Source organism: Equus asinus, chromosome 7 (assembly GCF_041296235.1).
Source record: "Equus asinus isolate D_3611 breed Donkey chromosome 7, EquAss-T2T_v2, whole genome shotgun sequence".
Classification (NCBI taxonomy): domain Eukaryota; kingdom Metazoa; phylum Chordata; class Mammalia; order Perissodactyla; family Equidae; genus Equus; species Equus asinus.
This window is the reverse complement of record NC_091796.1, coordinates 29,136,918-29,151,421: the sequence shown is the minus strand read 5'-3', so window position 1 is coordinate 29,151,421 and position 14,504 is coordinate 29,136,918. Positions and strand designations below refer to the sequence as shown.

The 14,504-nt window shown below is 38.2% G+C and overlaps 1 protein-coding gene across 2 annotated transcripts in view; it reads right to left on the bottom strand.

The window, feature by feature from the left end:
- The window catches only part of EPG5 (ectopic P-granules 5 autophagy tethering factor), a 108,920-nt gene that overhangs the window by 17,796 nt on the left and 76,620 nt on the right, over positions 1 to 14,504 (bottom strand). The window contains exons 31-36 of one of the 2 annotated variants that reach the window (XM_044774662.2): positions 14,170 to 14,383; positions 11,992 to 12,140; positions 11,212 to 11,413; positions 10,559 to 10,631; positions 8,730 to 8,833; positions 1,132 to 1,307 (exon numbers count right to left, since the gene is read on the bottom strand). In XM_044774662.2, the coding sequence (XP_044630597.1) occupies positions 1,132 to 1,307; positions 8,730 to 8,833; positions 10,559 to 10,631; positions 11,212 to 11,413; positions 11,992 to 12,140; positions 14,170 to 14,383 (918 nt within the window). The remainder of the gene's footprint in view (positions 1 to 1,131; positions 1,308 to 8,729; positions 8,834 to 10,558; positions 10,632 to 11,211; positions 11,414 to 11,991; positions 12,141 to 14,169; positions 14,384 to 14,504) is intronic. The other variant, XM_044774663.2, reaches the window with a different exon arrangement.

The window sequence follows — 14,504 nt, the reverse complement described above, 5'->3', positions numbered from 1 at the left end:
ACTAAAACTCCTAGAGACACAGAGAGTCGACAGCATCCCTTTAAAGACCATTCTACTATTGAATCTATCAGATCGCTAAGGCTGCCCTCTCACTTAAATGCTCTCTCACTGCTCTTTAAACAGACCTTTGCTTCCATGTTCATAATGGTGATGAACTTCTACTTAGTGTCTGTCTCATATACTAAACCCAGCTATAAAATCATTCTTAATCTTGTATTTCTGCAAGACACCTGTCTTCAGTTTTCCTTACATCTCAGCTACAGGGAAGTGGCTGACAAGAGCAGCACTGGGTGGGGTCTCCATTTGCACTGAAAGACCACAGTAAACTTTACTAATTGTCATAAATAACTGTGCAGTTGCAGTAATTAAAGTACTTAAAGTGTCTCAATAATAAATGTGACATGAAGTTAAGAGTAAACACTAATGAACTGGTAACTATGAACAAATAAACTGAAACAATTGTAAAAAGCTAAGACAAGATCATGAAGGGATTTTTAAAATAGGAACTTAATAGGAACAAAAATGCCTGACTGGTATGTAAGTGACACAGCTGTGCCTGTTTTTTGCAACAATTGTTTCTATGGCAAAGACCCGCACAAACTTACTGGCACTTAATCCAGGTCATTTCAGGTCTTTATGATGATGATGCATCATTGGTTGTTACAATGCACTTCTACCTCCTACAATGTAATTACTCCCTTGCATAACTGGTTAAAGAAAGTAACAGCTTGAGTACCAATTTACATTTTGCTTTAAAAGAATGTTTAACAATAAGCATTTCTAATGATACTGTCCTAGAAAAACTTGCATATACAGAAATACCAAGATTGAACATGATGGTCATTAAACTATGAACTCACCTGGCAGTATTACTAAAGTCTAGGGGACAACTGCCACATTACAGATAAAATCTTTCTCTGGGTTTTAAAAATGATCCTGTAAATGTTTTCCAGCTATCTACTAACACAACGAAACGATTTCCATGGAATGCTGCTTTACACAAGCTCCATTTGGGCAATCCAGAATGCAGGCACAGTCCACTTTGGCACACACAGCAACTGTGCCTAAAAACCGCAGTGAACAGGCTGCTCCTCAGAAGCCCAGCTGTGACATGGAGAGGGAAGGACTCACTTTGAAGAAGGCCTCCATGAGCTTCTGGTCAGGGTGCAGGTCCCTCCATGGGAGTTTCCGATAGGCACTATGAAAAGCGTACAGAATGAACTCTGGCATTTTGGGTGCTGTACATGCTTCAGAATAATGCATCAGGTGTAACCGAAGGGCTCCTTCATCACCTGGCAACAGCTTATCTAAAATCGAAAAAGAAAATACAGCCAAAGACCTTTTGGTTTATCTTAATAAAAACAGAGAAAGTGACATCAGCATCATGGCAGAATGAGCCATTCCCTTAGTCTCTCTCCAGTAAGTTACAACCAATCAGACATCCATTAACCAAGAGACAATTCCCTACAAAGCACAACAGGACTTCTGAGAGATCTATGCAGCCATACATCTGAAGGTGGAGGTACTGGATACCTGGGAAACAGTGGAAGGAGGTGAGCAGATCTCCACTACCTCCCCAGCAGCAGTAGTCTACGTCACGGATCCTCACAGCAGCCAGTGTGCAACTATGCAAAGTGGAAGATCAGGCAGGCCTGCACACGAATAACTTCACTTATGGAGTTGCAGCCCAGCCTGCAGAAATGCTGCATACCGAGTGGCAGAGCTCAGACACTGTGTGAGCACCCCCACCAGGTGCAGCAGCCTGTGAGCGCAGAGTGGACCCACCTGTGCATGAAAGAAAAGTGCCCCTCCCCACCGCATAGTGTACCTACTGCACCAGTCCCCAGTCAAGGCATCAGATCTACAGCAAAGCACCTACGTGAGCGTGTGTGACCACCTAAGCGTCTGTGGCCAGTGGGCAAACACAGACAAGCCCTATCAGCACAACTTCCAGCAGACGCAGTGGCTTCAGAAAACACAGCTCCTGCCACCACCCCCTGAGTGGTGGCAGGTGGAATCTACAACCTGATACTACCGCTATGCGCTGGCAAAGGATCACTTCATCAAACACCACAAAGAACTACATTAACACTCCAGAGCAGGATGACAATGACAAATCTCAAGAAACAAACCCTGAAGTCACAGAAATTTACAATCTAATGACAGAGAATTCAAAATAGGTGTCATAAAGAAACTCAAGGAGTTACAAGAAAACCTAGAAAGACAGATCCATGAACTCACAAATATAATTAATAAGCAAAAGGAATTCTTCAAAAAAGAGATTAAAACTCTAAAAGAAAACCAAACAGAAACTCTGGAGATGAAGAAGACAATGAATGAGATAAAAAACAATCTAGAAACCATAAAGAACAAACTTGACATTATAGAGGACAGAATTAATCATTTAGAGGACAGAGATAGAGAAATGCTTCAGGTGGAGGAGGAGAGAGAATTAAGATTTTTTAAAAAAATGAAGAAATTCTTCAAGAAATATCTGACTCAATTAGGAAATGCAACATTAGGATTACAGGTATTCCAGAGGGAGAAAGGAGAGCTTGTTCAAAGAAATAATAGCTGAGAACTTCCCAAACCCAGGGAAGAAACTGGACTTACAAGGATATGAATCCAATAGAACTCCTTATTACATCAATGCAAAAAGACCTTCCCTAAGGCATATAATAGTAAAACTGGCAAAAGTCAATAACAAACAAAATATATTAAGGGGAGCAAAGCAGAAGAGAATAATCTACCAAGGAACCCCTATCAGGCTTTCAGTGGATTTCTCAGCAGAAATCTTACAGACTAGAAGAAATTGGAATGATATATGCAAAATACTGAAAGCCAAACACTTCCAGCCAAGAATACTCTATCCAGCAAAACTATCCTTCACAAACAATAGAGAAATAAAAACTTTCCCAGATAAATGAAAGCTGAGGGAGTTCCCTGCCACTAGACTTGCCTTATAAGAAATGATCAAGGATGCCCTCATACGTGAAATAAAAAGGCAAAGGTTTACAAAGCCTTGAGCAAGAAAATAAATAGACAAAATCAGAAAACTGCAGCTCTCTATCAGAACAGGTTAGCAAACATTTAATTATAACATAAAAGATAAAGGGAAGGAAAGCATCAAAAATAACTATAAACACTTCATTTTAACCACAAACTCACAACACAAAACAGAATAATTTGTGACAACAGTAACTTAGACAGGGAAAACGAAAGGCATGGAACCTGCTTAGACTAAGGTTGACAAGAGCCTATCAGAAAATGGACTATCTCATCTACAAGATCTTTTATACAAACCTCATGGTAACTACTAAACAAAAAATCAGAGCAGAGACACAAATCATAAATAAAGAGAAAACTAAGAAAAACATCACAGAAAACCACCAAACTGAAACAGCAATCAGAAATACATAGGATGAGAAACAGGGAATACAGAACAACCAGAAAACAAGAGATAAAATGGCAGTATTAAGCGCTCATATATCAATAATCACTGTAATGTTAAGTGGATTGATTTCTCCGATCAAAAGACACAGAGTGGCTGGATGGATTACAAAACAAGACTAATAATATGCTGCCTCCAGGAAACACATCTCAGCTCTAAAGACAAACACAGGCTCAGAGTGAAGGGATGGAAGATGATACTCCAAACTAATGGCAAACAAAAGAAAGCAGGTGTTGCCATACTTATATCAGACAAAGCAAACTTCAAGATAAAAAAGGCAGGGAAGACAAAGAGAGGCAGTATATAATGATAAAAGGGACACTCCACCAAGACGACAAAGCACTTATGAATATACATGCACCTAACACAGGAGCACCAAAGTATATAAAGCAACTATTAACAAATCTAAAGTGAGAAATTAACAGCAACACAATAATAGTAGGTGATCTCAACACCACACTTACATCAATGGACAGATCATCCAGATAGAAAGTCAGCAAGGAAATAGTGGACTTAAATGAAACACTAGGTCAGATGGACTTAATAGATGTATAGAGAACATTCCATGCAAAAACAGCAGAACACACATTCTTCTCAAGTGCACATGGAACATTCTCAAAGATAGACCATATGATGGGAAACAAAGTTAGCCTCCATAAATTTAAGGTGACTGAAATCATATTAAGCATCTTTTCCAACCACAATGCTACAAAACTAGAAATCAACTAGAAGAAAAAAGCTGGGAAAGTGACAAATAGGTGGACACTAAATAACATGCAACTGAACAACCATTGGATCAATGAAGAAATCAAAAAATTCCTGGAGACCAATGAAAATGAAAACACATCATACCAACTCTTATAGGATGCAGGAAAAGTGGTTCTAGGAGAGAAATTCATAGCAATATGGGCCTAAATCAACAGACAAGAAAAATCTCAACTAAGTAATCTTACACTAAACCTAACAGAACTAGAAAGAGAAGAATAAACCAAACCCAAAGTCAGGAAGAGGTGGGAAATAATAAAAATTAGAGCAGAAATAAATGAAATAGCAACTAAAAAAACAGTAGAGGGGCTGGCTTGGTGGTGTAGTGGTTAAGTTTGCATGCTCTGATTCAGTGGCCCTGGGTTCACAGGTTCAGATCCTGGATGCAGATGTACACACTGCTCATCAAGCCATACTATGGCAGCATCCCACACAGAAAAACCAGAAGGACTTAACTAAGATATAAAACTATGTACTGGGGCTTTGGGGAAGAAAAAAAAGAGGAAGACTGACCACAGATGTTAGCTCAGAGTCAATCTTCCTCACCAAAAAGCATACCTTTAAAACAAAAAAGAAAACAAAACAAACGGGAGAAAGGATCAATGAAACTAAGAGCTGGTTCTTTGTGAAGGTAAGTAAAATTGGCAAACTCTTAGCCAGACTCACTAAAAAAAAGCAAGAAGGAACAACAAATAAAATTAGAAATGAAAGAGGAGAAATTACAACAGATACCACAGAAATACAAAGGATTATAAAAGAATACTATAAAAAACTACATGCCAACAAATTGGATAAACTAGAAGAAATGGATAAATTCTTTGACTCAAACAACATCCCAAAACTGAATCAAGGAGAAATAGAGAAGCTGAAAAGGCCAACTACAAGTAAAGAGATTGAAACAGTAACCAAAAACCTCCCAAAAAACAAAAGTCCAGGACCAGATGGCTCCTCTGGAGAATTCCGTCAAACATTCAAAGAAGATTTAATACCTATCCTTCTCAAACTATTCCAAAAACTTGAAGACAGAACGTTTCCTAACTCATTTTATGAGGCCCACATCATCCTGATACCAAAAACAGACAAGGACAATACAAACAAGGAAAATACTGCTGATGAACATAGATGCAAAAATCTTCAATAAATATATGACTCCACTCATAGGTGGAAGTTAGTATATTGACAAGGAGATCTGATCGGTGGTTACCAGGGAAAAGGGGGGATGGGGGGAGGGCACAAAGGGGCAAGTGGTGTACCCACAACATGACTAACAAAAATGTACAACTGAAATCTCACAAGGTTGTAATCTATCATAACATTAATAAAAAAAAAAAAAGAAACAAAGCTAAACTGCAAAGCTGTTTAAGATTATTACCTGTGAAATACAAAGTAAAACGTTAAAATAGAATAAAAAAAAATCAAAATAGTCTAAGGATGAAAAGTATTGAAAACAAATTAATATAAATTCAAACTTTGGAATTTGTTTGTCCTAGAGTTTTTAAGAAGACAAAGATGATCTTAGAGGGCAGAACAAGTCCTCCTAATTCCTATTCCTGCAAATGTACTAGAATAAGTTATTCACAGGGAATAATAAACATTTGGAAGCACAAAAAAAAAAAATCTTCAATAAAATATTGGCAACACAACACAGCAATACATTAAAAGGATCATACACCATCATCAAATGGGATTTATACCAGGGACACAGGGATGCTTCAACATCCACAAATCAATCAATGTGATACACTACATTAACAAAATGAAGAATAAAAAATCACACGATCATCTCAATCAATGCAGAGAAGCATCTGACAAGATCCAACATCTATTTATGATAAAACTCCCAATAAAATGCATATAGAAGGAAAGTACCTCAACATGATAAAGGCCAAATATGACAAACCCACAGCTAACATCATACTCAATGGTGAAGAAATGAAAGCCATCCCTCTCCGAACAAGAACAAGACAAGGTGCCCACTCTCACCACTCTTATTCAACATAGTACTGGACGTTTTGACCAGAGTAATTTGGTAAGAAAAAGAAATAAAAGGTATCCAAACTGGAAAGGAAGAAGTGAAATTGTTTGCAGATGACATGATCCCACATATAAAGAATCCACCAGAAAACTATTAGAAATAATCAACAACTACAGCAAAGTGGCAGGGTACAAAATCAACTTACAAAAATCAGTTGCATTTCTATACACTAATAAAGAACTACCAGAAAGAGAACTCAAGAATACAATCCCATTTATAATCGCAACAAAAAGAATAAAATATCTAGGATTTAATTTAACCAAGAAGGTAAAAGACCTATACAACGAAAACTATAAGACATTATTGAAAGACATCAATGATAACATAAAGAAATGGAAAGATATTCCACGCAATGAATTGGAAGAATAAACATAGTTGAAATGTTCCTATTACCTAAAGCAATCTACAGATTCAATGCAATCTCAATCAGAATCCCAATGACATTCTTCACAGAAATAAAGCAAAGAATCCTAAAATTCATGTGGGGCAACAAAAGACCTCAAATAGTCAAGGCAATCCTGTGAAAAAAGAACATTGGAAGCATCACAATCCCTGACTTCAAAATATACTACAAAGCTATAATAATCAAAACAGCATGGTAAGGGCACAAAAACAGACACACAAATCAATGGAACAGAACTGAAAGACCAGAAATAAAACCACATCATGGACAGCTAATCTTCAACAAGGGAGCCAAGAACATACAATGGAGATAGGAAAGTCTCTTCAATAAATGGTGATGGGAAAACTGGACAGCCACATGCAAAAAAAATGAAAGTAGACCATTATCTTATGCTACATACAAAAATTAACTCAAAATGGATTAAAGACTTGAAGGCAAGATGTGAAACCATAAAACTCCTAGAAGAAAATATAGGTAGTACATTCTTTGACATTGGTCCTAGAAGCATCTTTTCAAATACCATGTCTACTTAGCAAGGGAAACAAAAGAAAAAATAAACAAATGGGACTACATCTGACTAAAGAGCCTCTGCAAGGCAAAGGAAATCAGGAACAAACAAAAAGACAACCCACCAACTGGGAGAAAATATTCACAAATCATATATCCAACAAAGGGTTAATCTCCAAAATATATAAAGGACTCATACAACTCAATAAAAAAAAAAAACCAGGGGCCAGCCCCGTGGCCGAATGGTTAAGTTTGCATGCTCTGCTGCAGCGGCCCAGGGTTTCACTGGTTCAGATCCTGGGCGCAGACATGGCACCACTCATCAGGCCATGCTGAGGTGGCGTCCCACATGCCACAACTGGAAGGACCCACAACTAAAAAAGACAAAATATGCAACTATATACTGGGGGGATTTGGGGAGAAAAAGCAAAAAGAAAAAAAAAAACCATCCAATCAAAAAATGGGCAGACAATATTAACATTTTTCCAAAGAAGATATTCAGATGGCCAACAGGCACATGAAAAGATGTTCAACATCACTAATTATTAGTGAAATGCAAACCAAAACTACACTGAGCTATCACCTTACACCTGTTATAATGGCTATAATAACCAAGACAAAAAATAACAAATGTTGGAGAGGTTGTGGAGAAAAGGGAAGCCTCATACACTGATGGGAGGAATGCAAACTGGTGCAGCCACTATGGAAAACAGTATGGAGATGCCTCAAAAACTTAAAAAAAGAAATACCATATGACCCAGCTATCCCACTCCTGGGTATTTATCCAAAGAACTTGAAATCAACAATTCAAAGAGATTTATGCACCCCTATGTTCACTGCAGCATTATTCACAATAGCCAAGATGTAGAAGCAACCCAAGTGCCCATGGACTGACGAATAGATAAAGATGATGTGGCATATGTATACAATGGAATACTACTCAGCCATAAAAGACAAAATTGTTCATTTGCAACAACATGGATGGACTTTGAGGGTATTATGTTTAGCGAAATAAGCCAGACAGGGAAAGATAAACACCACATGATTTCACTCATATGTGGAAGATAAACGAACACATGGACAAAGAGAACAGATTAGTGGTTACCAGAGGGGAAAGGGGGTGGATATAAGGGGTAAAGGGGCACATTTATACAGTGACTGACAAATAATAATGTACAACTGAAATTTTGCAATGTTATAAACTATCATGACCCTAATAAAATAATTTTTAAAAAGATATAAAACATAAAGAAGAAATTAGAGTCATAGAAGATAGAATGAGATTCAACATGGGGGATAGATAATATTTGCAATATTAAAATATTTGAAATAACAATGGCTGCGTATTTTCTATAACTGATGATATTTGGAGCTACCTCAAAAACAAGCTAAGAAGTTACAAACTTTACTGTAAATATAATTGCATTAGAGATCTTTCTTTGGTCACAGATGACTGCCTACCAATTAAAATAAAATGAAATCAAGTAGGAGAGCAGAGGCAAAAGATTAACTGATGACTTAGAGAAAAAGTGAAAACTAACCAGAGACATAATGTAACCTCTTCCTACCTTTAAAACCCTTGTGCAAAGAGTCAATGCAGTCAGCGAATAGCTGTACAATGCTTGAGGCCACCACAGCATCACTCTCCAGCCAGGGGTAATGTCGCTGGCTGCTTGAAAGAAAAGACACATACACTTAGAAAAGAAAGTCCCATGATTAACTTACTCTAGGCCCCAGAGTCTAGGGATTGCCTAAGTTCTAGAAGACTCTGTATTATGGAGCCCTAAGACATAGTTAGACCCCTTTAAAGGCTATAAATTCCTGGAGGTGAATTGTAGTTATAATATCAACCATATAATTTTATGTACTTTCCTTCCTAACCTTTATTCCAATGCAATTAAGTTTTAGAAGTGTGTTACTAAAGTAACTATCAAATTAACATGTTTTTACATCCAATTTACACCCTTGAACCCATCCCTTGTGTATCTCGGTTACACTTCAAATGACTTAGAAATACACTATAAGGTAGCTTCAACAATTTTCTGTACCTAAAGCATGAAAAAAAAAAACAAAAAAAGACAAAAAATTCATGTAACAAAAAGACAGCCCAGGGGGCTGGTCCTGTGGACAAGTGGTTAAGTTCGCACGCTCCGCTTCCGCAGCCGAGGGTTTCACAGGTTCGGTTCCTGGACACGGACATGGCACCGCTCATCAGGCCATACTGAGGTGGCGTCCCACATGCCACAACTAGAAGGACGAGCAACTAAAATATGCAACTATGTAGTGGGGGGATTTGGGGAGAAAAAGCAGGGAGAAGAAAGATTGGCAACAGTTGTTATCTCAGGTGCCAATCTTTAGGGGAAAAAAAAAGAAAAAAAAGATGGCCCAAAATGAACAGACAGAAAATAACCAAAAGAAAAATTCTTTATGTGAAAATTGTAGTTTCTGAATCTGTTTCAGAAAGTTCAATATCCATTAATATAAAGTTCCATTAATTCTTCCTGGAAATAAACAGGCAGCCTGTGTCATGGTCAGCAGTCTCATAGTCACTACCAAATCCTGAAGCTTGCAGATTATTTAAGGATAGCCCTCTACCAAAAGCGAAGATCCAGAATCTTTTCTGTTTTCCTCAATGGGTTCTTGAGGCACCATGGGTTAATGCAAAGAGTTTTGACACGTGAGTCAAAAGCCATGAGCTCTGGTCCCAGTTCTGGCCTTCAGTGGCTGTGGGACTTGAGCAAGACATTCAAGTTTGCTGAGTCCTGGGATCAGATTAATTAATAGTGTGAAAACACCTTAAATACTATGGTATCTACCACTGTTGTAATATTTATAAAACTCCTGACAAGTTCACCCAGCTTTTGTTTGTATGCTTTCAGGGGAAAAAAGACTTATAATGCAACTCACTGCATTTGGACAGCTCTACACCTGTTTCAAATGTTTATGAAATGATGCTTTCATTTAATTGCAGAGTTCACGTTAAAAGCGTAATTACCATCCAGTAATTTGAAAGCCAATTTAGCTCCAAAAAATAACTAAAGTACTAGATAAAATCAAGTTAGTCTCATATTTTATAGTGTTACATTATCAAAACCTGATTCAGGAGAGCAACATCCATTTTTCTGAAATTCATATCAAAACTTATTCAACTTCTTTACTGTGAAAAACTGAAAACGAGTGTCCATTTTTGCTTCAAAATTAATATCAAGATAATAGCCCTGATCAACTAAATAATTCTACAAACAAAATATTTTAAGTTTCTTTCGTAAAGAAGTATTTTCTAAATTTAAATATGGCCCTACAATAAAAATTAAATATGTGAACACATCACTGGTACCAAAACACGACCAGAACTTATAAATTGCAAAAGAATTTGAATATGTGAAAAACTATTTACCTTTCATTGTCCTCTAAAACCAGGATCCATGGTTTAAAGAGCTGAATGATTACTGAATGCAGCGATCTCAGCACTAAAACAAAGCAAAATTCTCATAGAGACAAGAAACAAGCTCATCCTTTGTCAATTCATGGATAATACTAAATAAAAAACCTATTTATTACCTATATACTCATAAACCTATGCTGATATATAAACAACATGCTTAGTATAACTAAGTATATTTGTGTTTTCATTTGCTGCAATGGAATTTCTTGAATTGAAGAACTTTTATTACAACACAATGTCATGGATAATTTTACACTGTACATTTTTTTAAAAGATGAATGCTTAAATATTCAGAACCCTTTCCTTAGCAAGATATATAATAGGAAGAAAGAGTTGGAGATTGAAACCTATTTCTTTGTCCCCTGCCCTGTGAAGGAGGGGCAGAGAAAAGCTGAAGCAAGCACCCACTGTGTAAGTAAATATATATCACACATATATGGCTTCACATATATGTCCTACATATTTCCTACTTCCTCCTCTTGACACTCAGATACACAGTTTTATCACACAGATTTAAATCTCTTAAAGTGCCTATTCAAGTCTCTTCTAACGGAAGGTCAGAACACCTAGCTCCATGTTGCACAAAAGGCATAAAGGCATATTACCTGTCTTGCTGCTGGCAGATGGGTCTTGGGCCAAGCAGGCCATTTCTGAATCAAGCAGCCTTTTTACAAGATAGCCCAAGAATGTCTTCATATCAGCCATGTAAGGACTCCATTTTGAAAATAAACCAAAGCTTTTAAAGTCCAATGTGGATAACCGAAGTTTATAAAAAAAGTTTGAGAGCCACTGGATAGTCTCCATTACCTGGAAGAGAATGGCCAGTCAAAACACGCTGAATGACGAGACTCAGCAGAGTACTGCAGCAGACTGTGGTGGAGGGCTCTGACTTAGTCACAGAGCTGCAGGGGTATTAGCATACGAAAAGTGAATTGGCAGATTCCAAATTTTTTCTAAAGGAGCGGAACCATTCTTTCAAATACATTCTCATGTGGACCCATATTGTATAAAACTGATGAAACTGAGAGCTCTGTGAGACACGCGTGAAAACCTGACCACAGGAGCCAGTGGCGTAAGGTTAAGATGAGGTGGGTTAAGCTGGGGAGGGAAGGCATACACAGGGAGTATACACAGAGCCTGGGCTGCTCTTGAACAGATGAGCAAGAATCAGACGCTGAGGGTGAAAGAAAGGTGATCCAGGAAAAGGGGGCCTGGGGGAAGCAAGTGAGTGACAAAGAAGAACATACAGCTCTTAAAGATGATGCACACAAAAGCAGCTTTTAAAATATACATTTTGAATGTGTTCCAATGGTTTATAAAATAAACAGCAAGGAAATGAGAAAGAAGTGCACAGACAAAAACTTCAGACACCAAAAGCTACACACCTGCTTGTCTGACAAGAGAACATCCGGAGAGCTTTGAAGCACGGTGCTCTCGGCAGAAGCTGGCCCCTGCTGGGAGGGTGGGGCACAGCAGCCCAGGGCTCTCAGAGTGGCTTTCCAACACTCAGGGCTCAGCAGCTGCTCAGCAGAGCCTTAAGGGTCAGGGACAGAGGACAGCAAGTCAGCATCTTTCACAGATTAATTTTTTCAACTTGAATCAAAGAACACGTATACTTTACAAAGGAATAAAAATTAAATAAAAATCCAAAACAAATTCATAAAGATCTGTGGTGAGCAGACCAAAGTGAAGAGAACGTATTAAAAGAACTGTCCACCTGGACACTTGACTTTCCTTGTTCCTGGTAACCCTGCTGGGACTGTGCGCAGCCCTCTGAGCTGGAATCTGGAAAGCGAATCCACCTACCCGAACCTGACTGGAGAATGGGAAAGGTGCTGTTTTCCTGGCTGGATGATGTGAGAGAAACAACAGTGACAGGACAAAGAGACTAGGTGCAGAACACAACTGCAGAGTCTAAGCTCTGGTCAGGAGTCTCATGCCTTCCCCTAAAACTCCACTCCTACAACGGACAAAACCTAGAGCAACACAGAGATAGCACGCAAAAGTAGAGACTACCAGCCAGCACCCTGCTACTTGCAAAGCTCACATCCCAGAGGACAGGAATAATACCTCCTCAGGTCCTTCCCACCCAGAGATGATGAGGATGAAATAGGGCAACAGAAGCTCGTAGGAGCAGATCTGAGGGGAAGGATGATGAGGCTAGCTGCAATATGTTGGGGGTGAGGTGTCTACGGGACAGTGAAGGGTCTGTGTCCAATGGCTACTGTGGTCTGGATCTTAGGGCAGAGGCCTGCCATCAAGCTACAGGTGTGGGAATCAAGAACACCTAGAAGACAGCAGTAAAGCCAGGGAAGACAATGGGCTCACCCAGGACAAATGAAGGGAGCAGAGGAACAAAGGATACAACCCTGGACCACTGACATGGTGGCAGGGAGGGATGGGAAGCCAAGAGTCTGGAGGTCATGGAATCTGACAGAGGTCATACTATTAACCTTAAGCCTTTAACTGAATTATTCTTCCTGGGAAGTGTAAATTTCTGCTAAATGCAAGTCAATGGTTGCCTATATAAACAGTTTATAATCTCTTTAAAAAGTTTCACAGGAAAAAACCACAATACATACTTGATAAAATTTTGAAAATTCAGAACAAAAGTTAGCTATGCAAATAGGCATCAAAATTTGTAAAAGTACATTTCCCTATCACCACTCTCCACCCACCCTACAACTTGCCTCTGTGGGAAACAATTAAAGCCTGAAGCGCTTTGAAAATGAGACCACACATTGCATTATTCTTCAGCTAGTCCAACAGATAAGATCATTAACTTATTCACTGAATGATTTCTATTAAGTAACACAAAGATTTGGCATAAAGTAAAATTTAGTTTTCCACTACATCTATAAAAACTATGAAAAAAGTAAATACCATCTCATTTATCAAATTTCAATACAATTCCTGCCTAGTGAAATTCCAAAAATAAAAAAGCCTACAACCCTTATTCCTCCTCTATTTACCAACAGTTCAATTGCAGCGGAGGGACAAATGGTGGGAATGTGGAAAACATAATGCTGCTCTTTCTCTGAGCAAATATAAATACAGTCTATCACTATACAGGGATAAAATTCATTTGCAAAAAACAAGAGCCAAAAAATTAGGATGAAGAAAACTCCAAATTTATCCACTATTTAGAGCTACAGAGAAACCAACTGGCATATTAAACATATTATAAAAGAGCAATTTCCTTCTCTTACTAAATCTGTAGTTGGCCGAGCAGGCAGGCCCACTTCCATCCCACCCTAGTTCAAGACAGCAGCAAAGTCAACATAAGGAGGTGGGTGCGCAACTGTGGACTTCAATCCCAAATGCTAAGTGCCGACCTGCCCAATTAGGGCCCATTCTAATATTTAGGACAATAACTGACCATTTTTACAGAGAGTAATCTTTTGGGAATTGTTCATGGAGCACATTAGGGTGGAAATTGGGGATTCTAAACTCCTGCATACTTGTATTATCTTTACATTTTTGGAAGAATATAAATGTAGAATGGTAAATGTCACATTAAATATTCACTGCAATCTAATCAGTCACAATGAAAAGACACTTACTTTGCATCAGCAGCCTGAGAATGTCACTGTACTGGTCAGGGAACTGGTAGAGAAGAAGAAAAGTCCAGTGCTTACAGAAAAGATTAAATGGCATCAAAATATCTTCTTCTGGTTCAAGGCCCCAGGCAGTAAGTGCCAAATGAATGGACTCCAGAAGCCTGGTACGATCAGACAGAGGAGGTTTAGTGGCGTTTAACCATTGCTTAAGATCGAACTAAAAAGAAAAAGAAACAAGAAGCAGTTTTATTTACACGAGAATATTAATTGAAGTAGAGCAAATTATTTGCAAATTTAGTTTAAAAGTCAAAGATTACCTAGGATGTAGCTTTTTATAA